General features: G+C 56.3%; 1 protein-coding gene across 8 annotated transcripts; it reads left to right on the top strand.

Annotated features, from left to right (window-relative positions):
* Positions 1-2,969: 2,969 nt before the first annotated feature.
* Positions 2,970-22,369, top strand: IRX1 (iroquois homeobox 1). Of its 8 annotated transcripts, none has more exons than XR_010413377.1 (7): positions 2,970-3,274; positions 6,081-7,116; positions 7,460-7,532; positions 12,916-14,585; positions 14,848-14,902; positions 16,266-18,258; positions 18,749-20,342. XR_010413377.1 is itself a non-coding variant. In XM_064596888.1 (4 exons), the coding sequence occupies exons 1-4, from the start codon at positions 2,999-3,001 to the stop codon at positions 12,962-12,964; spliced, it is 1,434 nt and encodes a 477-aa protein (XP_064452958.1). In that variant the 5' UTR covers positions 2,970-2,998; the 3' UTR covers positions 12,965-20,342. The 8 variants fall into 8 exon arrangements, 3 of the variants coding, with proteins under 3 accessions (XP_064452958.1, XP_064452959.1, XP_045719750.1); XR_010413376.1 differs by having other exon boundaries at positions 12,916-14,725; XR_010413373.1 differs by adding an exon at positions 21,076-22,369 and having other exon boundaries at positions 12,916-18,258; positions 18,749-19,090.
* Positions 22,370-22,471: the final 102 nt, after the last annotated feature.

Here is a 22,471-nt window from a genome sequence, read left to right as displayed (position 1 = left end):
GGTAGAACCCCACAGCTTGTCCCCAGCCAGTGCCACTGAGCCCAAAAAGGACCCTGCCTGGCCCTCCTATTTGTCCCTGCTTCTCTGCCATCAGAGGGATGACCAGGGCCCCAGAATGGCTGAGCAAGTGAGCTGGGCCATCTTCTTTGGGGAAAGTTCTGGATTCCCCTTAAGCAAATGTTCAAGTGAGGCCCAAGGTCCAGGCTCAGGCACCCTGGGTTTTCCTTCCTCAGCCCCATTAACTATTTGATGCTAACAAGGATTAGAGGGTTGGTGGGATGATCTTCTCCATGGGGACACTGAGCCAGGAAGTTCTGGATCCTTCTCTTTTCCTCCTCCTCTCCAGTGGGATGGTTTGGAGGCAGTTTCCTTCCCCCGCTCCTTTTTTTTTTTTGGCAGGTGGCTTCCTAGTTTTCTTCATGCAAAATTTTGGGTAAAGCTCAAGGAGAATTAAGGGAGGAGGTGAGCCAGGGGGTACACCCAGGCTCTGCTGGGATCCAGCCCTGGCCTTGGGCAGAGAATGGTCACAGTCAGAACTAAGGCACCTTTCCAGGGCTTCCTGGCAGAAGTCCACAGGCTTTTCTAGAGCCAATTCTCCCACTACAGTGGAATCCTCAGACGTGGTTTTCAGGAGGGCCCTTCTCCTTCACCTCCCTGATGTCTTCTAGAACCTTCTATCTTGTCATAACCCAAGTGCAGGTGATATAGGCAGGGCACAGCAGGTGACTGTGGGGGGAGGTAAGGACAAAATCTGCTGCCCACATCCACCACCCTCAGGTTCTGATCGCTACAGTACCACTGAAATGGCCTGCAGGCTGCAGGTGGAGAGTGGGAAGGAGGATCGATCCATGTGGCTGAATCCCGACACTGACAAGTTTCTCTGGGCTTACATTCCACTTGCTCTCCAGGTCATGGAAGAGGGCTTATCTCACCTGTCTTTACCTGTCACCCTGAAATGTGACACTGAAGTTTGCTAAACAGGACAGCGGTGGGACTGGCCCACTGGTTTGTTTGGGAGGTAGGAGAGAGGGTTTTGGCAGCCAGGGAGATGGTGGCCGGGGAGAGGGGGGCAGGAGGAAGCTTCCCTTTAATGACTTCCAGGATTGGGAGTGGTTAGTGCTCACCTCCAGCACCCCAGAATCTGTGTCAAAGCAGGAAAGGTGTCCAGATAGTTGCAGGAGGTTTCTAGAGTGAGCAAGGGCTAGTTAGTGGAGGTGGGGCGGGGGTAGGGGAAGGAGTGAAGGGGCAGCATGAACAGGAAGAAAACCTGACTGAGCAGAGAAATAAAAGCCTGATTATGGAGCTGGTAATTAGTAATTACTATTATGGAGTTATTGTTGCTAATTATAGGCAGTGACTCCCTGTCTGTCCTCAGGCCCCAAAAATGGGGAAATGAGAGCCTTCCTGATGGTTCAAGAGTCACTGGGCCTCCATGATCCAGGAGATTGGAGGAGAACTAGGGGTTGCGGGACAGGTCAGGGTCCAGTGTGCGGGTGGCCCAGGTCACCAGCAGCACAGCATGCTGAGGACTGGGCCCAGAGGCCAGCCTCCACTCCGGGGACCTAACTGGCCAAACCAAGGCTGACAGCTGAGTGCGTGGGTGAAATTCCTGCAGGGTCCAGTGTGCAGGGAGTGCAAGCCAGGCACTGGCTGCTTAGTAGGAGATAGGAGGAAAAGTGGCCCCAGGAACCTGGGCAGGTAACCTGGGCCCACTCCCTCCCCCATCCGCCAGGAACAAGCTGGCCAGTGTATGGCAGAAGCGGCCTGCCCTAGAGATGTCCCATGCACAGGGAGGCGAGGAGGCATCTGGACCTCCCCACCAGAGCGTGGGGTCATGGCAGTGTCCGCTTGCTCTTCCGGCCAGCTGAGGATGGAGGAGAGAGAGGGAAGGAGAAGAGGAACGCCCTGTTCCCAGGCTGGTCGCAGCGTCGCCTTGGGCGGGCGCTCTCCACGCAAGTTTACTTCCTGAGTGTGCACACCTAGCAGACAGAGGAGGGGCTCCCAAGCCACACTTAGCTTCTCCCATCACCGCGGTGGGGGCTGAACGTTTCCCTCGCGCTGCAGCGGTGATGTTCCAGCAAAGAAAAGGTCCCACCCCCATCTCCAGGAACCTGTCGCTGTGGACTGCGTCCGCTTTCCCCTTGAAGTGGCTTCTCAGCTGCCCCTTCTCAAAGTTTTCACGATAGAAAAGCCCGCAGAGCTCTGCGGCTTCCCGCCTACCCGCGTGCAGCGAGGCCGGTCACTGCCAGGTGGCCAGTTCCTGCCCAGTGGGGGCCCCGCAGACGGCGCGCCCGCGTCAGCGTGTCACCACGCCAGGTTCCGCGCCGCACCCGGGGCGCCGGGTGCGCTTCTGCCAAAGGCGTCTGGGGAGGCCGAGGCAGCGCCGACCGCGGCGGAGAGGCCCTTCCCGCCGGCTGTCACCGCCCCAGCGCCGGCCCCGCCGCCCCCGGGGCGGGGAGACAGGCGCCGAGATGTTTTCCTGAAGGGGCAGACCCGCCTCGGCTCGGAAACAGCCAGCCCCGGGTCCGACCGCCGAAAGCCGGCGTCGACGGGTCGTCAGACAGCCGCGGGAGCGCGGCAAGGAGCCCGCGGCCGCCGGGTGCGCCGGGCCGCGCGCGCGCCCACAGCAGGCGGAGGTGGCCCGGCCGGCGCGGAGCACCACGTGCTCGCCGGGCGGGGCGGGAGGCAGGGAGGGGGCGGGCGGGGAGCCGGGGGCGGGGCCGGCGCTCAAGGGGATGCCAATCAAAGCATCAACTTCAAATCGTGTCGGGAAGCCTCGCCGCGCGAGCGGAGGGCGGCCGCCGCAGTCGGCGCGGATCGCGGAGCCGGGCGCAGCCGGGAGCCGGGCGCCAGCGAGCCCCGGGCCGAGCAGCAGCCACCGGGCCCCGCCCGCGGGCCGGCCCGAGCGCGCCCGGCCTGCCGCCCGTCCCCCCGCCCCCGCCCCCGCCCCCGCCCCTTTAATACTCGCCCGCCGCCGCGCCGCCGCCGCGCCGCGGACATGTCCTTCCCGCAGCTGGGCTACCCGCAGTACCTGAGCGCCGCGGGGCCCGGCGCCTACGGCGGCGAGCGCCCGGGGGTCCTGGCCGCGGCTGCGGCCGCCGCCGCCGCCGCCTCGTCGGGCCGGCCGGGGGCGGCGGAGCTGGGCGCGGGGGCGGGGGCGGCCGCCGTCACCTCGGTGCTGGGCATGTACGCGGCGGCCGGCCCGTACGCGGGCGCGCCCAGCTACAGCGCGTTCCTGCCCTACGCCGCCGACCTCAGCCTCTTCTCGCAGATGGTGAGTGCGCCGGGCCTGCCCGCGTCCCTCGCCTCGGCCGCCGCCCCCGCCGGCCCGGGCGCCCGGGGCGCGCGTGGCCAGGCGGCGCGGCGCGCGGAGGCAGGGCGGGCGCGCGGGCGGAGCCGGCCCGGGGGGCAGCGGGGGAGGCCTGGCCCGAGGGCCCGAGGCGGCGGGCGGCGGGGGAGCCGGCGGGCCGGCCGCTAACGGCCCCTGCGGCTCGGCCGGGGAAGCGCGAGGCCTGGGCCGCGAGCGGGGCTCTCGGCGGGAGGCCGGAGGCCGGAGGAGCGGGCCCGCGGCGCGCGGCTCGGGCCGGAGGTTGGGGCCAGAGTCGCTCGCGCCCCCGGCTCGCGCGACCTCTGCGGCTTTGGGGCCGGGCCGGGGAGACCCCGTTCTCTCCCGCTTCGGTGGACCTCCTCTAGCTTTGTCCGACTTTGCCCGATGGAGCCCTGGAAAGCCTAGTAGAGGTGGTCAAAATAAACCTAACAATGGGGCGATCAGACGGGCCGGATGGGGTCTCCTAATGCAGTGTGCGCACATTTGAGATTTAGGGGGGAGAAAAAGTGGAAATAGTTTTGGCGTCCGAAGCGGTGTTTGGTTTGACTTTCGTAAGTCGCCGAAGTTTTCATTTCTTTTGCACAGAATGGAAAGCACTTTTCTTTCCGCGTTACATAATGGAGGGTTAAAGAAAAGAGAGTCCCGGGGCTTAAAATAAACACTGTCCTCTTGGTCTCCCGTCCCAGTGGGTGTCAGATGGGGGAGGGAGCTGCAAATGTAATTCTCCGCGGGGCATTCGCCATTCTGTCGGTCCGAAGGGTCCATCTTCCCTGGCCTGACTGCAGGGTCGCGCTTAAGCTTCGGGAGGCTGCTGAACTGCGCGCGGGGCGCAGGGGCCAGGGAGGCAGCCCCCGCTCGCGCTGCTGCGGGCGGGATAACGCACTCTGCAGGCACCCCCCACGCCTTCCCTCTCCCCGAAGAAGAGTCAGGAAATAAATGCCGGCCAACTGTACGCGAGAAGAGCGGCTGCTGTGTTTTCCTGTAACTTTTTCTTGTAGTTTTGAAAAGAAAGACTGTTTCTCTGAAAGCAGCCCCAGCTGCTTTTGAGATCGCTGGCTATCGAAAAAGATCAGCTCCCATTTTGTTCTGGCGGCTGGGGATGCCGGGGAAGCGATGAGAGATTTACAAGGTATCCTTTCAAAAAGAATTCCCGGCAGAGAAGAGGCCGAAATGTCGTCCTTACAGTTACAACCAAAATAATTAGAGAAGTGCAAAGTGCGTTTTGCAAAGATGGGGCAAAAACGAAATCCGGCCAGAGCAACCTTTCCTCTGCGGCATCCACCACGAAGCAAACTAGTCAAAGAAATATTCTGCTCTTTACAACTTTCTCAGCCTGGAAACCCCCTCTGCTAACATAGCAGTTGGACCATATTTATTTGGAGAACTATAATTTTTTAACAGAAATTTTGAACACAGATATGTGCCATTTGCTGCCCCCACCCCCCATGTTTGTAGGAGAGAAAGGGAGCTGTGTGTTGGGATCTGCTCCCATTGTAGTGTGGTGGGGAAGGGAGATAACTCGATTTTTTTTTTTTTTTTTTTTTTTTTTAACTAAAGGGAAACCATATAGAAATCTCCCCCAAAAGGCGTGTGCTCTCCCTCTGGTTCTCAGAGAGTACGCCTAAACCCAAACTCTTGAGTCTAGGCCTACGTTTCCAAGCCGTTATGATTGGGGATTTGGAAGTCAAAAGATAAAATTGTGAATGAATGTCTGTCTGGGCAATTTATGGTAATAATGAGGCCTAATGAGGTTGTTAGAAAGATAAAATGTTATTTACCAAAAAACCTGATGGGATAATTTGACTTGCTGTGTTTTACTACAGATGATAAAAAGAGTATTGATCGCAAATAAATCACGGCCTCTAAATGCTTGCAGTTTGAGCTTCCTCTTGCCACATCACAGTCAAACTTCAGAGATAAACTAAGTGAGAATAGGCCTAGGAGAGCAGTACCCCTTCACACAGCCGGGACTCCCGGGCCCTCGCGTTAATATTTTACGGGTTAAGCCCTCCTTTTGTATTTAAAAAAAAACAAATGGTGTTTTTGTTATTGTTGTTGATGATGGCCAGGATTAAAATTTTAAATTACCGGTCACCACTGTCGACCTTTAAGTGTGGGGAACCATTATATGCAGATTAATTTGGGAGCTAAAAGGAGTGTGCTTTCATTTTAAATTGCTGGTGGATTTGGACCCAAAGAAAACCCGAGATGGTTTATTTTGCTTGACCCCCTCAGGGTCAGAGGGGGCTTAGGCTTTAGGTTCTTTACATTTGGAGAAACTGTTTTATCAGCGCAGTTAAAAGGTTTTCCTTTCTAGTTAGTGTGAGATAAACTTGGAAATTAAGGCTGTTGAAGTTATTGTGGGTGGTGGGGGTGGGAGGACTGAGGGACTCCTAGGGAAATTCTGTGGGGCCATGGCTCCTGCTGTGATCTTCTGGAAATGCACAGATTCTGGAACTTCTCTTGAGTGACAAAAAATAATAAAAATAAAACCAACAACAACAAAACAAAACAAAAACAACCTCTTCATGAAGGTTGGAAGCTCAGTTTTTAGAGGAGGCTGAAGATTCCGGCCAGTCACTTCCTCCCTGGGTGGTGCACTGGGGGCCTTCGTGTTCTTGAGCTGACAAGAGCAGCTGCCCCTGACTTTACTAGTTTTGGGGACTCATCGCGCTCTCTTTCTCTCTTTCTCTCTCCACCCCCACACCCCTACTCTCTCTCTCTCCTCCCTCCGTGGGCTTTGTGGTTGCAGGGCTCACAATATGAACTCAAAGACAACCCCGGGGTGCACCCTGCCACCTTCGCAGCCCACACGGCGCCAGCCTACTACCCCTATGGCCAGTTCCAGTACGGGGATCCCGGGCGGCCCAAGAACGCCACGCGCGAGAGCACCAGCACGCTCAAGGCCTGGCTCAACGAGCACCGCAAGAACCCCTACCCCACCAAGGGCGAGAAGATCATGCTGGCCATCATCACCAAGATGACCCTCACGCAGGTCTCCACCTGGTTCGCCAACGCGCGCCGGCGCCTCAAGAAGGAGAACAAGGTGACGTGGGGCGCGCGCAGCAAGGACCAGGAGGACGGAGCCCTCTTCGGAAGCGATACGGAGGGCGACCCAGAGAAGGCTGAGGACGATGAGGAGATCGACCTGGAGAGCATTGACATCGACAAAATCGACGAACACGACGGCGACCAGAGCAATGAGGACGAGGAGGACAAGGCCGAGGCGCCGCGCGCGCCCGCGGCACCTACAGCCCTTGCTCGGGACCAGGGCTCGCCGCTAGCAGCCGCCGACGCGCTCAAGTCCCAGGACTCGCCCCTGGGCCTGGTCAAGGAGGTCCCGGAGCCTGGCAGCACGCGCCTGCTGGGTCCCGGCGCCACGTCGGGTGGCCTGCAGGGCGCGCCGCACAGCAAGCCCAAGATCTGGTCCTTGGCCGAAACGGCCACAAGCCCCGACGGCGCGCCCAAGGCCTCGCCGCCGCCTCCCGCCGGCCATCCCGGCGCGCATGGGCCCCCCGCGGGCACGCCGCTGCAACACCCCGCCTTCCTGCCCAGCCACGGACTGTACACCTGCCACATCGGCAAATTCTCCAACTGGACCAACGGAGCGTTCCTCGCGCAGGGCTCCCTGCTCAACATGCGCTCCTTCCTGGGCGTCGGCGCGCCCCACGCCGCGCCCCACGGCTCGCACCTGCCTGCGCCGCCGCCGCCGCAGCCGCCGGTCGCCGTGGCTACAGGGGTGCTCCATGGTGACAAGGCCTCTGCTCGCAGCAGCCCCGCGCTCCCAGGTATTGTGCCCAGGGGTGTCCGCCCCACCCCAGGAATCCGGAACCCCGGCCTATTGTGGGGGTGGGGGAGCGCCGGCCGGGGAGGGGAGAGGCGGTAGCAGCCAAACCCGGGATGAGCCGTAATCTCGGCCTGGATTAGGGGACTGAGGCCAAGGCCCTAGGCTCCGTCAGGAGAGCTGAGTTCTACCTGCAGGCCTGCCTAGGGAAGGTGAAGGATTTTCTTGGAGACCCTACCCTTGTTGTGAGAGGGAGGGGGTGGGTGGGGAAGAGGCTTGAGCACCTCGGCAGCAACCCCCCCCCCCCACCTGTCTCTTAATGCTCGGCTTCTCCCTCTCCCTCGCAGAGAGAGACCTCGTCCCCAGGCCGGACTCGCCGGCACAGCAGTTAAAATCGCCCTTCCAGCCCGTGCGCGACAAGTGAGTGCTGTTTGCTTGTACTCTCCGTTGGCCGCGGCTGGCGCGGGGGTGGGGTGCGGGGGAGGGGGGTAGGGGGCTGGAGGGCTGAGCGGGGCCAGCCGGGAGGGTCTGACAGTCTTTGTGGAAGGGGTGCTGTCCACCAGCCCGGCGCGCGGGGCCCTCTGGCTCCTCCGGGTTTCTCCCAACCCGGGAGCCGTGCGGGGCGGGCGACCACGCCCCCAGGCGCTGGGCTGACAGAACCGGTGACGCCGGGTCCCAGCGTCCATCCACTGACCCTTCTTGTTCTTCTTGTCTCGCTGTGTTTCCCCTGCAGCTCGCTGGCCCCCCAGGAGGGAACGCCCCGGATCCTAGCAGCCCTCCCGTCGGCCTGATTCAGGGTCTTCTTTTACATTTGCGGGGGGAGGGGGGAGGAGTTCGGGAGGGAGGGGAGGAGGGAGGAATTAGGACAAATATTTCAGACTGGTGTAACGGACAAATATGGCCACGACGTCGAGGACTCCCATCCATCGCTTTCTGCAGAAAGGGGCTCGTCCTGCCCGAGCTCCAGTGCAGGCAGCCTGGCCTCTGCCCTTGGCTCTGGTGGCTGGCACCATGCTCTGGTTCACTATCAGCTCGGTAAATGCCCCACGTGCTTGTGTCTTTTTTTTTTTTTTTTTTTCTTCCTTCCTTCTTTCTGTATATAGAGTGATTTCAGATTGTAAATAGCGCGTCAGCGAACTTGTCTAAATCATATATTTTTGTCTAATAAACTAAATGAAATGATGCCCACTGCCCCCCTGCTGTGTGTGGCTGGGTGTCTGCCGGAGTGTCCGGAATCCTGCAATGCTGGCAGGGCCCAGATGCCCCTGGCTTTGGGAAGAGAGGCTCCTTGGGGAGTTTCTGCCGGCGGAGGCCAGTATTTCTCACAGTCTTTTGGTGGTGGTTGAATTTGTTAATATCACCAGGGCAGTTTCTTTGTAGGCAGTTTAATTCTTTCCAACCCTTAGACATTTATCGAGGGCACGCCTTTCTCGGGACATAAATGACTTCGATTTTCAGCAGTTTATAAAATGATTTCTTAAAGTGGGCAACAATGGGGGAAAAATGAAAAGAATTTCCAATTATGTCCCCAAAGGAGAACTTCGGATTTGAAATCAATTTATAACTAGTTGTCTCAACAGTGCATCCTGGCGTCGGTTCGTTTGGTGGGTAGAGTGAGGACATAATGGAGTATGAAATTTTGGCTTTGAATATATTTTTTAGTTACTTGGTTAAATCAAACGTGGAGAGAGATTGGAAGGCTCTTTTAAAATGTCCTAATGGGCGGGCAGAAAGATGCAGCTCGGGAGTTCTCTGGGCTTGTGAGCCAGGAAGCTGAGGTAGCCTTTCGGGATGAGAAAGAGGGGTGGGGGCTTTGGTTTCCCAGGGACCCCCCTTTAAACTCAAGAGCCTTGGATGGGCACACCAAGAGAGCAGAGGAAAAACAAACCTCGGGTGGCAGGGTCTGGGAGGTAGCTGGGAATGATGGTAGGACAATGCGGGACTGAGCTGGCCTCGGATGTGCATGGGTGGGAAATGGCCCAGGACCTTGGGGGATCACAGTGGTCAGGGTTCCCCGACTCCAAGAGCGCTCGGAGGGGACTGGCCACCACAGCTGCATGTCAAACAGGGCACAGATGACTTTATGCAGAATTCGTGAAAACTGAGAATACAAGCATTAACAAAATCCTCAGTGAGGATGTGAGCTGCAGGGTAACCTGCCCAGTGGGAAAGAAGCCTAGTCCCTGATGCAGGACAGGACCTCCCCAATCCCCGCCGAGGCTGGATAGTCAGCACCAGCTGCCTGGGGCCTGCCAGTGGCGGCGAGGGGCGCCTCGACGAAAGGGGAAAGTCTGGGCGCGGCTCTCTGTCCCTGGCTCCTCTGTGCGGGGGAAGGGGCGGCTCGCACTGAGGACCTGGGGATCCACGCCACCCGGGACTGACTGCCCTTTTACGGACGCCTGCGTCTTCTCCACCCCCCACCCACCCCGTCCCCGTCCTTTCAGAGGAAGGGGTCCCCTCCCCGCCCCCGAGGCTGGAGGAAGAGTGGCGAGGGGAGGCGCGAAGGCGGCGGGAGAGCATGCAGGCGGCACGTGAGGGTGCGGGCCGTGTGGAAGCGCGGGAGGAGTGGGGCCGCGGAGCCTGGCGAAGGGCTGGCCGCCTGCGGGTACGCAGGGGCTGCTGCCACGGTGGAGACGCTTCCAGTCCGAATGGACGTGCTCGGCGCGCCCTCTATGGGCTGGAAGCGGAATGGGGTCCTGACCGCGGCGTTGATGGGGCTCCTTGGGGCATGGCACATGATCTGGGGTGCTGGGCCTCGGAGTTGCCGTGGGTAGGAGCCTGGATTTGTGGTGGTCTGGCTTTCTGTGTGCTCTTGGGTACCACCAGTTGTTTGAATTTGGGGGTGCTGTGGCAGGCCTGCTGGTTGGACTACTGGCTTTTGTGGGGAGGGTGTGGGTGCCAGGTCCCAGGCAGGGCGCTTTCATTGTCAGGGTGGAACTTGGAAATTTGGAGAGGAGTTCCTGTTCTGCCCTGGACACTAGGGCTTCAGGGGTCATTGCACCCTCAGCTCCCCAGTCCAGAGCTGGGATGGGTCCTCACATCCCACCCTGACCACTGGGGACAGATGGATCCTGTGTACTTGGCAAGAGTGCGATCGAGAGAGTTTCGACCAGGGGTATCTTGCTGCTGTGATGAGGAATGGCATTCTTGGCGCAGGGACATGGTGCCCTGTCATCCACAGTGCGCTGGTAGATCCCTCCTGGGTAACTGCTGGAAGCATCAGGTGGGATTCAGGTGGGTGGCGGAGTCCTCTGCTGCCGGCAGCCTCCGTGCTTTCATTTCCCAGAATCAAATAGGCTGGCCCACGCAGGCCTCGGCTGCTTGCACACCCCATATCTCTGTTCTTTTCTTTCTTCCTGTTCAATACTTTTGGGACCCCTGAATGCTGCTGCCCAGGGGCCTGGACCAGCATGTGCTCACCAGCTGAGTCCCATGCCTGAGAACCCAGTGGTCTAGAAGTCCTGAAGGGTCTGTGCTCCCCCCTGCTGACAGAAGTTTCCCATGCAAAGAAATCAGACCTCCGTCCTCAGAATTATTTTGCTCGTGTGAAAAGGTAGAGATGAATTTTTAATCAAGCATTGAAAAATCATTTTTGTTCTTTGTGCATGATTTGTAACCACCCTCCCCCCACCACCACAGCCACCTGAGCGTGCATGCGAGGGTGCGTGGCTCCCCAGTGGGAGCACCTGCTGTGCATGCTGTTTCAGTTCCTGAAATATCTGGGAGTAGACCTAGAAACCACTTTTTCTTCTAAAGCCGAAGCAGAAGTTCTTCTGGAACTTTCCGCCTGTGCGAAGGTGCTTTAATACTCTACGCCTGCTTAGGGACAGTTTCTGGCAAGGAGGAGTTTGAAGCCAAAAAGGGGTAGGAGTGAGGGATGTCCACGGGATTAATATTTGTAACTTGGTGCCCCCTCCTCTGATGGGGAACTAGAAAGGACAGCCTGTGTCTGGGGCAGGGGATTTCTGTCTATTGACTCTTCTGGTAGGGAAGGGTATGAAATCCTGTGCGGAGACCCTCCCCTTCCTGCTCCAGTGCAGGCCTGTGACAAGGAGACAGTCAGAAGCTCATACCTTCTAGATTCTCCCCTCCTACCCCATGTTCCTAGCTTGAAGACTTGGGGGGTGGGCACAGGTCCCACCCGTCATTGAACCCCTGGATGCTGGAGTCTGAAATCTCTCTGTTCCCACCATCCATCCCTCCCTCCTTCGATCAATTATATTCACCAGCACATTTATCTCGCCTGCAATATGGAGAATTCATATTCATATCTCGGTTTTAGTGCTCTGACACTGATTAATGTAATACGCGCCATGGCTCCGAGGGGCGCGCCACCCGATGAATCATGCCCTATAAAGTTTCAGTCGTCCTTGTAGATGGGGCTCTGCTAGAGAGCCAAGAAGCCAGAGAGGGAAAGAGGGAGGAGAAAGGAGAGAGAAAGGGCAGGGTGGCCACAGTGTCCGGGTGCCCTGGGACAGACGCTGGCCCTCAGCCCCCAAACGTGGAGGCTGGCTGGCTCTGACCCCTCTGCCACATCCCTTCTCCTGAGTTGGGGAATGAGGTTCTGGTCTGACCCAGCTGCCCTCTTTCTTTTCCTTCTGGATGGTGCAAGCAGGCTAGAAGTTGCCTGGCTGCTCCCAGCCAGGGTCTGGGTAGGACTGTGGCTGCCGGCTGGAGACCAAGGATTTATGGACACTGATTTGGAGAGTGGAGCCAGGAATGCTCTCCCGAAAGTGACAGGGTCCAGTTTGCCGTGGAGAATGGGATATTAATCTTGCATCCCCCAGGTTGGAGTTTGGAAAGGAGGGGAGGAAGCCAAGCGCATGGTTGCTGGGTGGGGGCAGCTCTGAATAGGTTTAGAGTATGTGGGCAGTAGGGACATGGAAGGCCCTTGGAACCTCTGGTGGTCTCCTCCCACCAGACTTGTGCTGCATGGGCCACGTGCAGGACCGAGCACTGTGACACCAATCAGCTGGGCTCTCAGGTTTCCAGGGACCTGAGAGAGGAAAATCTGGGGTACCTGACACTGAGCACATGCCTTGTGGCCCCATGACTTAGCAGGCCCCAGGGAAGCATCCTGGAGGACAGTCCTGGCTCATCTTGCAGATTGTGTCTCCAGGTGGGGAGGGCAAGATTCCAGAGTGGATGACCAGAGGAAAGAGCTAGGAGGTAGAGGGAGTGTGTCTTGGGGGAGGTGGCAGCACCCAGCCCCCTGCAGGGGTCTCCCAAAGTCCTTGTGGATGGAGCAATGCCCCTGGACACGTTTCCTTGCCTCTGAGTGCCCATCCTGGCGCAGGCATTGGGTGAATGGTCTCCAGTTAGAAGCCCTGTACCAATTCCACGCCCCACTCAGCCAGGTGGGGCGTGGTGAGCTTTCCAGGTCTTCTCCAGGGTGTCCACTGGCCAGGGGCTCCAATTATAGTTCCAGAGCTGAAAGGCCTCCCAAGGTCAACCCAGGGGGACTGCTGGCATCCTTTTGTGCCCCAGCTAAGGAAGCTGGGTACCTATCCCCTGCCCTCTCTAAGGACTCTGAAAATGGGCAGTGGTCTGTCTTAGAGTGAGCACAGAGTGGGGCAGAGGAGGTGGGCTGACCTATCAGGACAGTGACCACAAGAACTGCTGCCCACAATGCTTTTAGATACCCAGGAAAATGTTCTAATTTATTCTCAAATGAAAAGAAACAAACAAACAAAAAAGTAACTTTCAGGACAAAGTGTTGCTATATAATATACCAAGATACTCATCTTTATGCCAACAGCAGTTGTAACATGTATATTTTAACATTTGTTTTCCACGGAGAAAGAGGCCCACCGCCCACAGAAGTGGCAGAGGAGGCCCCTGGAGCGGCCTAAAACTCTGGAAGTATCTTGAATGGGGAGTCCGAGGAGTGAGGTGGCCCAGAACCCCGAAGGGGAGCACAGACGGAGCTGCGCGCCTGGATGTGTCTGTCCAACGCAGGGCCTCCCAGCCCTCGGCCGGGGCGCCCAGGCTGGGGGCCCGAATCACGCGGATCAGCGAGAGCGCAGCGGCCCCGGGGGCGCGGGCAGGGGGCGCGGGCAGGGGGCGCGGGCGGAGGCCGAGCAGTGGCCCGAGCCCCGGGGCGGGGCGCAAGGGACAGCCCTTTCGGTGCTCTGTTTGGCTTTTGAAGACGCCGCGTGAGTCCCTGAGCCCCTAATCCATTTATCCGGCGACCTGAGCCCAAGGCTTGGATGCGGGGGCACAATGGCCGGACTGCACCGCGGGGTCTGGTGGGGGGAGCCGGCGCACGCAGCCCGCCTCTGGTCGCCCACCCCATTGTCCCGCCGTCCCCGGGGTCCCCAGCGGCCCGGAGTCCCTGCCTGGCGGCGGATAAGGCCACGGCAGTTTAAGGCTTAACCGAAGAGCTTTCACTCCTAATTCCGTCCAGCTGAACCTGCCTTCCGAGCAGGGCGAGGCTCCCTGGAGCGGGGGCCCCGCGCGCTGGTGCGCCCTGGCGCTGCGGGCAGGGGTCCCAGGGGCGGCGCGCCGGCTCAGCCCGCGCTCCCCTCCGCCACTGGCAGGCTCGGCGCCCGCCTTTCCGCCCTGTCTTTCCTGTTTGCTTGTTTGTCGCTGCTGTAGCTTCGGTTGTTGTTTGAATTTTAAACGGATGCTTAATTGCCGCGTCCTCGGATAGCTGCAGCAGTGCCTGGAAATATTAAATACATCTGCGAGACGGTGGGCAAGAGAAATTAAAAAGGTGCTCCCGCACTGAATGTTAAAAAGATCTCACAATGAAGTGATTAACATTTTTATGAATAAAATTAATCACGCATTGACTCTGCAGCCCAGTACATCTGAAAGCCAAATGTGGCCCCGGGCAGCCCTCTTCCTTACACCCAAGAACTTTGGGGACCTCCTTGGCCCCGGGCAAACATTCAGCCTCTAGGAATTTGAGATGATTTTTGAGGAGATGAGTCAATAACGGATAATTTTGAGACAAGGAAAATAAAACCTCCCCAAATACCACCATCAAAAGCGCATGCAGGGAAAAATTAAAAGGCAATCTCCCCCCCCCCAACCCCCCCATAGCAAACTCTCGGTCAAAACGGGCTATACTTTTCCTTCTCAGATATGCACATGGGCTTGTGTGGACCTGGGTCCTGGAGGGCAGTGGTCGGTGATGGAGGAGGTAGAGGGAGGCTGGTCCCCTGGCTGGAGGAAGGATGCTTTCCCCTTCCTCGCCCTTGTCCTGGGCCCACTCTTGTGGCAAAGGCCGTCTGATTGGAGCTCGGACCTTCTTCCCCGTGATTAAAATTTCCAGTCTTGTAGATAATACCGTGCGATTTCTCTGCCGGCCTCCTCTCCCTCCTTTCTAATCTTTTGCCACTGTGGTTTTGGGATGATTCCAGCAGGCTGTACAAAGGGAAGCGAAGGCATCTGAAGAGTCACTGCAGCTGCAGCGAAGAACAGCATTGCCATTTTGTCGATGTCCCCAGCTCATGTGTGCAGCAGAAGGTGGGATCAAAGCAGCCCGTCCTCCTCACTTCTGCACATTATTTCCTACCGCTGTGGCGAATCTCTCTGAGCTCCGTGAACCAATAAAACAACGGTCCCTGTTTGAGTTGATATATTAATATTTACCGAGGATTTGCAAGGTCGGGGCTAAATGTCAGCAGATTGCTGGGGCAGTCCTGTGGGGAATAATTAAACAAATCTCACAGCGGTTCAGGCTCATAACATCTTTATTAATCTTTTCTTTCCCCTACCCTCCTGAAAGAGTGCACTGAAATCATGCCTCTGCATTCAGATCCAGAGAAGATCCGGGGTTCAGAGTAAGTGTAACAATGGAACACCGTGCGGGTGAGCGTCAGCGTCGCCTTGGACGGCCTCCTGCACCCTGCCCCGCAGATGTTCGCTAGGATGGAAGGCTCTGGTGTGTGAAGCACCAGCAGGCGGCTGGGATTCTCACCTGCCCCTCTATCAGGTTTATCCTGACCGCTTTGCCAAACACAGTCCTACAGTTGCTGTTGAATCTGATCCACCCCCTGGCTGTGCCGGCCGGTCCCCTCCGCTGAGCCAGGTGCCTGTGGGCCGCGTGTGCCGGGGCCCGCCTTCTTCAGCATGAGCACAGTCTGCACTCTAGGACAAGTTGTCCAGTTCTCTTTAATAAGCTTCATAATTAGCGTTGGGAGCCTCATTACAAGTCATAGCCTGTAGCAGTCCCAGGCCAAACAGCCCTCCGCCATCAGATTTATTTTTTATCAGGCAGCAGTAGCTGTCTGGAGTTTTTGTTTGTATAACGGGGACCTGCATCAGCCCCCAGTGTAAAAATACCACCAGGAAATTAATTGCTTCTGTGTGGATTCACTGCAGATGTGTCCTGTTGATGAGAATGGTATATTTTTGACTTCACTATCCTGCGGTGAGTTGTAAAAAAATAAAATGAAAGCCAGCAATGCAAACATATTAGCATTAATATAGCTTCAGTATGGCATAATTGGAAACATGGGCTTTCAGAGGAGGATGTGCAGGGAAAGTTCGGGTTTCTGCTAAGGCTCTTTCCTCTTGTGTACAGTTCTTATTTATTTGTTTATAAATGCATGTGTTTACTTATTGTTCCTAAGTGGAACCACCTTGTGGAGGACATGTGGCTAGAATTTCAGCTGGTTTCTGGCTGAGAGATCTACCACTTAAAATAGCATACACCACCCCAGTGATGTGGCTGATCCTCCTACCCCGAGCCTGACACCAGGACTCCCGGCCGAGGACGGTTTGATGCACTCACACCCATGCAAGGCCATGAAGAGAAGGGTGGATCTCGGCTGTTATGTGGGCTGCACCCCAAAGGGGCCTCCGTGGCCCTGGGTGGGTAGGCATGGTGTGCACTCGGCGTGTGTGTCATGTGTCACGTGTAACTAAGCTGGGTGGACAGATCTACGTCACGTTTTCTCCGCGTTCCTCTCGGGGCTCAGATATAAATAAACGCAGAAGCTACTCTTTTATCAGACCTCTTGGTCCCTAACTTCCGATTAGGTTGGGAATGACTCCTCCAACCTCGAACATTTTAGGGGTATTTTTAGACTAATTAGTCCCTGATTTAGAATTTCTGTTCTTTCTTGTGATTCTGTATGGATCACCATCCCTACGGTTTACGTTTTCCTTCCATGTCCCTTTGTTTATTTGCTTTTCCTACAGGAGTTTCCCCAGCTCTGCTCTCCTGATCCTTCTTTGTGAGGCCGTTCGAGGTCAGCAGTGTGGTTTCCTTGCTCAGCACCGTGTTGGGATGCAGATTATAAATTTAACCTCAGATTACCAAGCAGACAACACCTTATTTGTTGGGGGAAAAAAAAAAAAAATGCTAAATGTAATGATGATGAGAGTGAGACACTTCCAAGTGTGCTAGAAATTACATCCCTTTTCTGTACAAAGGAGCACAATGAGGGACCTTTCGGGGCCCCCAGAAGCATCAAGTACTTTTCCAGCAGCAGTGAGAATAATTAGACACTGGAATCTGTCAAGTTGGATTTGCAGAGCCCTGTCGATGGGAGGGTTTTACTGGTTGTGAAGGTCTCCTGGCCAGTAAACCGAGCGCCTGAGCTGACAGGTAGGCATGGACTCCCAGGAGCTTCACCTCATTGAGAACTGAGGCTTAGCCCTGGTGGGCACCACCTCCCTGCCTCCAGATGCATGGAACAGCCAGGGGGACCGTGGCCATCCCGTGGGTGAGCTCCGGGACCACAGGCAGTGGGACGGAGAGGGGCTGCCCAGGTTGTGTGAGTGTGTGTGTGAGAGAGAGAGAGAGAAAGGGAGAGGGAGAAGGAGGGAGAAGGGGGGGTGCACAGGAAGAAGGACTGGAAAGAATGAGGAGGCCCAGAACTCGGAGCCTCCTCCTGAGCAGTCTACCTATTCTTCCCACTTACCCTTCAGCCCCGTACCTCTGCGAAGGGCGCAGCAGGACCCTTAGGGATATGTGTCAAGAAAGCATATTCCCGGGGCGCCTGGGTGGCTCAGTCATTAAGCATCTGCCTTCAGCTCAGGTTATGGTCCTAGGGTCCTGGGATCGAGCCCTGCATCGGGCTCCCTGCTCCGCGGGAAGCCTGCTTCTCCCTCTCCCACTCCCCCTGCTTGTGTTCCCTCTCTCTGTCTCTGTCAAATAAATAAATAAAATCTTAAAAAAAAAAAAAAAAGCATATTCCCAGCAGCCCCCTCCACACTTCTGTTGTAGCAGGTGTGGGGTGGGGCCCAGTCATCTGCATTTTAGATCCGGGTGATTCTGCAGTCGATGGGGATCCACACTCGGAGAAACACTGGGTGGATCCCAAGCTGCCCTGAATTACTTCTTGTTAAGGAATCAGCCAGTAAGAGGCGCTGGGATCACCATTCTTGGTTCATTAACACTTTAACTTCCTAGACCCAGAAGGCTCTATGGCAGAACCAAACACATCCATCTTTAATGGCAAGAATCGGTCGTGCTCGCCAGAGAACGGAGATCCTCCGGAGCATCCGTGCAATGCAGGTGTCCCACAGTTCTCCCGCCACACTGGTCACTGCAGATTTGGCCGTGGCTGTGCGGGGCTGCGTGAGGACATTGACCCTGTCCCTGGTCAGCAGGGACATCTGTCATCTTGCAGCCCCGAGAAAGGAAAAATAAACCTGCTCCCTGTGCCCCGCTCATGGTGGGAGCCTACCTGCACGGCGGCTTCTACCTCTGTGTTCGAGAATCTTGAGACAGTCCATTGTGAGGATCTCCCCTTTGTCTGAGGGTCGCTGACTCTTCGTGCATATAGTTAACCTTTTCTTGTGAATCACATTTCCCCTTTTTACTATTCATGCAGTTGAGAATTCAAAAAGTAGATGACAGTTGCCCGAGACCTACCTAAACAGATGCGTGAATGAGAGTTCCTGATTCTGCGAAGAGCAAGCTGAGGATGCTTGATGAAAAGCGGTCATAGCAGGCATGTGTGGTGGTGGGAGTGATCATCTGCCTCCTGAAGTGTCCTCTCAGTGCAGTAGCAGGAGAGCTGAGTGCTGACCACAGCTGGCCTCCACCAGAAGGGCACGGGGAGCAAGGCATGGGACACCTTCCAGGGAAAAGTGAAGATCCAGAGGGACCACTGGATCCCCTGCGCCCACCTTCCTCCTCATTGTCCCTCCCCTCGGCACCTGTCACCTGCATTTACAAATAAAGGTAGAAAGGAATTTCTTAGCTAAGTTTGATACCAACTGAATCTTTAGGGACTGGAGTTCATTTTCTCTTGGGAGATAGTTTTTCCCCCATTCTAAGAAGGAATTCTGTTTGTTTTGTTTTGTTGTTATTTTTTTAAAGTCTAAAAAAGACCCCAGACCTTCTTGGACTTCGCATATCTGTTATAAACAAACGACATTTTGATAACTTAGGTATAAAAGTCAGAAGCATGTGGCCTTGGTATTCCTTCATAGGCTTACTTTGAACCCCACATATTTCTAGGAAGTGTGAGGGGTTCGAATGCTGTGCAGTTGGGCACCTTCACTGTGGTTTTAGTAAGATGAATTCAGTACACGTGTTTCTGATGTATTTACAGTTATCACAATCAGAGCTCATTTGGAAAGCTTTTGGTGTGCAAGAATCTCTCCAAGGCTTTGCAAGCCATCTTTTTTTTCTTTTTTTTTATAAGATCTTATTTATTTATTTGACACAGAGAGACACAGTGAGAGAGAGAGAACACAAGCAGGGGGAGAGGGAGAAGGAGAAGCAGGCTTCCCGCAGAGCAGGGAGCCCGACGCGGGACTCGATCCCTGGACGCTGGGCCATGACCTGAGCCGAAGGCAGACGCCTAATGGCTGAGCCACCCAGGCGCCCCTTTGCAAGCCAGCCCACCATCACTTCCTGTGCTGCAGAAGATACGTCTTGCCAGAGCCACACAACCCCCTACCCCTGACTTTGCACATTGCCTCAAGTCTTTAACTCTGAGTTTCAGGGCATATTGGACTTGTAAGAATGCCCCTTTCGTGTTAGGAACACGCTAATCTTGGAAGGAGAGGTAAGGCAAGATCCAGGCGGGGGGCTGGGGCTTGACCCCACGCTTAGGGCATGACAGTCGTCCTTTCAGGTAGAGGAAAATGTTCTCCACAGCTGCCTGGATTTCATTTTCATTTTCCTGAGCCAAAAAGCAGTGCTGGGGCCATGTGTTCCGGCAGAAGCAATTCGTGTTATGGGCCACTGCAATGAGTCTCACTGTGAGGCAGCCTGGAGGAGGTGACTTCAGAGCGCCTTCTTGTAGGTGCGGGCTGCCCATGCGCACCGGTAGGGCAGCCCGAGGAGAACGTGGCGGATTGGAGATTAGAAGTCACGGATAGAAACGGTGTCTATTATCCTGGACCTGAACTACGATCCTGCAATTCCTGACGTGTCCCCAGCAGTCGTGGGGCTCCAGGTGCTGCTGTAACTTACAGGTGGTCGCGGCGTGAACCCGCCCACAAGGCGGGTGAGGCTGGGGTCTTCTGGGCTTAGTTTTAAAGGTAGAGGGACAGGTAAAGGATCTCCTGGAAGCTTAGGGTTCTAGCTGCCCTCTGCTGCCTGGGTGACCCCGGCCCTGGAATGGGAGAAGGTTTGGGGTGTTTTCTCCACAGACAGTGACACTGCATTTAGGGCTGTGGGAGCCCTTCTGTTTTGGAAACCATCCCATGGTGTGTGCCCCTGTCGGATTGGACTCCCCGTTCGACGATGGCCCTCTGTCACCCTGAGGCCCCCACTACCCCTGGGAACACATCCGCACTATCCCAACGCCAATGTCTTTTTAAAATCTGGTTGTGATTTTTCTGTCATCAGGAGGCAGTGCTATTTTTTTTTTTTTCTTAGCTATGTCTTTTTATGCCCAAAAAGGATAAGCTAGCATGTCATTTCCCACATTTTGTCCGTGGGAAGAAGTTGCTTGTTTTCCCATGGACACGGCCACTCGGGTCCCACCTACAACAGGGTATCCATAGCCCTGCACACGTGCGGCGATTCCGTCTTCCTGGCTCTCCAGGCCCCGGGAGCCACAGGCCCGCTTTCCTCCGTGGAGCCCACTTTGCGCCTCTTTGCTTCTTTCTCTCCCGCACCCGGACTTCCCAAGGCTCCGCACGCAGGGGTCACAGGCCCCCCTGGGGGCGGGTGAGGGACGCAGGGGCTGGGACACTCCCTCTGCCCTCCCCCCGGCTCACGGTGGTCAGGGATGTGAGGGATCTCTGGGACTTCCCAAACGGTGCCTCCGTTTTAGGTACCGATAACCCGGTCAGTGTGTGTGTGTGTGTTGGGGGGGGCGGGGGGTGATGGGGGGAAGGCACCAGACAGGGGAGGAGGGTCAGCATTGCTCATCTGGTTGGCGTAGCTGCCAATGCAATAACTTAAGCCCACAGACCCCCACATTCCCTGGTCGTGAGGGCGAAGCTGGGCTTCCCTGGGAGCGCCTCCTGTCCCAAACTGGCTCTGTCTCATACGCATGGACTCCCAGACTCTGTGAAGCACGGAGAGCCTCCCTTTGCGGGCAGAGCAAGGATCCCACAAGGCAGAGTGCCCTTCGTGAGGACCCTGCAGTCTGTCCCTGGATGGACAGGGGGAAGAGGATCCCAGCCAGGGGAGCGCAGTGGCCAGTGTGAGTGCATGGGGAGCCTTGCACGAGGATGCCCGAGCTCCATGTTAGCAGGGCTCAGAGAGCCAGGAACCTTGCCTCAATGCCGGGGGGCAGAGAGCAGCATAGACGCGGGGTGATCTGGGCCGGGGTGGCTGTGGCACATTCAGGTCGGGTTCAACTCCTGCCCTACAGAGCTCCTTGCTTCTCCCTTGCTGGGACCAGGCTTTATCCCCGGTGACCCCACAGGAGTCTTCACTGCGGCTGGAAGTGGCCCTGGACGGGCGGTGGGGGTGGGGAGCTGCCGGCCCCCGGCCTCCCTCGCCTCCTGGCCTGGACGTGGCCAGCGGTTTCCACATGGCCTCACCTCGGCCACGCTCCCAGTCCAGGCCACACCACCTTTGTGCCCTTTGCAGGTGAAGGACCCCACGTTCCTGAAATACTGAGGCTCTAGGACCTTCTCCATCGAGAGATTTTCCAAGGACCTGCTGAAATTCACTCCCCTACTGACTTTCATTGATAGCAATCGCTTTGTTCCTGGACGGGGACTGGGCTTCACGTTTAATATGTGCAACGCACATCCTTCTACAAGAGAGTCCTGTGTCCTGGCCTTCAGCTGCTTTGCTTGCCCTCTGAGACTTTGACCTTCTCAAGGGTGGGGCCCTTTCTGCAAAGCCACCCATCAGCATCTCGGAAGGAGCGGATCCAGAGGGAAAGGAGCTCAGAACGCCTCCGTTTCCTGATCACGTCTAGTTGTGCATTGCACTCAAAGGCTAAATGGTTTTGCACACTCCTGTGTATAAGAGCTGTACCCACTTCAGCTGTTTTACTTGAATTAACGCTTAACTTTTGGTGGTCGGGTAGGTGGTAATGAGGGGAAACGGAATGTTAAAGCAGCGGAGTCTGAGTTCCCGGGACTGCAGCGGGCAGAGGCGGGAAGCTCCCGTGGGAGCCAAGTGTGCGGGGAGGCTGAGCGCAGTGAGAGGTGCGTGCAGGTATGGCGGTGACCCGCTCTTTCCCCAGGTCGTTTCCCATCTACGGTGCTTGTCTGTTGCACAGTGCTCGGGCCGAGCGCCTCTGCAGGGCTCCCACTTCACGTGCTCCCTTCCCCGGGTACCTCACCTCCTGGGCCCACTGCAAACGCATTCTGCGGGGTTTCCCAGAATCTGAAACACAAACACATGACTCTGGAGACAACACTGGCTGGTTTCATTGCGGGGGGTGTGAGTTGTTCCATCTTCAGCAGATGTGACGCATTCTACAGGAACTTTCCAAGAGCCCGTGGGGCTGGGTCCTCTTCCTACTGGTCGGGAAACTCATTACGTACAATTTGTTACCTTCCTTTTGCCCCTCAGTCCATCCTGAGAGCATTTGTTGGTTGGGTGGCTGTTATCCCCCAGGGCCCTGGAGCGAGGGAGTCTTTGGGGGATTCATGGTGATACGGATTCCAGTGGGTTGTGGGGATGGTTCCCTCTTCCATCAGATGAAATACTTACATAAGAACAACTGGGGACTCTGTTCTTCCAAGTTTGGTTTCAAATCCCGCCGGTTAATGCCATCGGTGAAAACAATTAACTTCTGTATATTTCGGGATACAGGCAGGACCTTGTAGGAATCTTATTTAATTATGTGCTATATTAATGTTATATTGATTATGTTATTGCCTGTAAATCCAGTTGCTTAATAAAGCTGCAGTCATTTTGCAATAAAGTTGTGTTTGCAGTCAATTAATGGGTGTCTGGGGGCAGACAGCTATGCGCAGGGGGCGTGGGCGCTAAGAAAAATCGTCCTGGGGCTGAAAAGCCATAGAAA

This window comes from Mirounga angustirostris, unplaced genomic scaffold (assembly GCF_029215605.1).
Source record: "Mirounga angustirostris isolate CCGP_5_RB_7025 unplaced genomic scaffold, mMirAng1.0.hap1 SCAF_7, whole genome shotgun sequence".
Taxonomy (NCBI): domain Eukaryota; kingdom Metazoa; phylum Chordata; class Mammalia; order Carnivora; family Phocidae; genus Mirounga; species Mirounga angustirostris.
Note: the sequence above shows the minus strand (reverse complement) of the source record. Positions and strands in the feature narration are given on the sequence as shown.

Bases quoted from the DNA above. Each gene is read 5' to 3' on its own strand.
- IRX1 (XM_045863794.3), top strand. From the start codon at position 2,999: ATGTCCTTCCCGCAGCTGGGCTACCCGCAGTACCTGAGCGCCGCGGGG. The intron at 3,275-6,080 runs GTGAGTGCGCCG...TTGTGGTTGCAG, and splicing joins TCAGCCTCTTCTCGCAGATG to GGCTCACAATATGAACTCAA. The intron at 7,533-7,845 runs GTGAGTGCTGTT...TTTCCCCTGCAG, and splicing joins TTCCAGCCCGTGCGCGACAA to CTCGCTGGCCCCCCAGGAGG.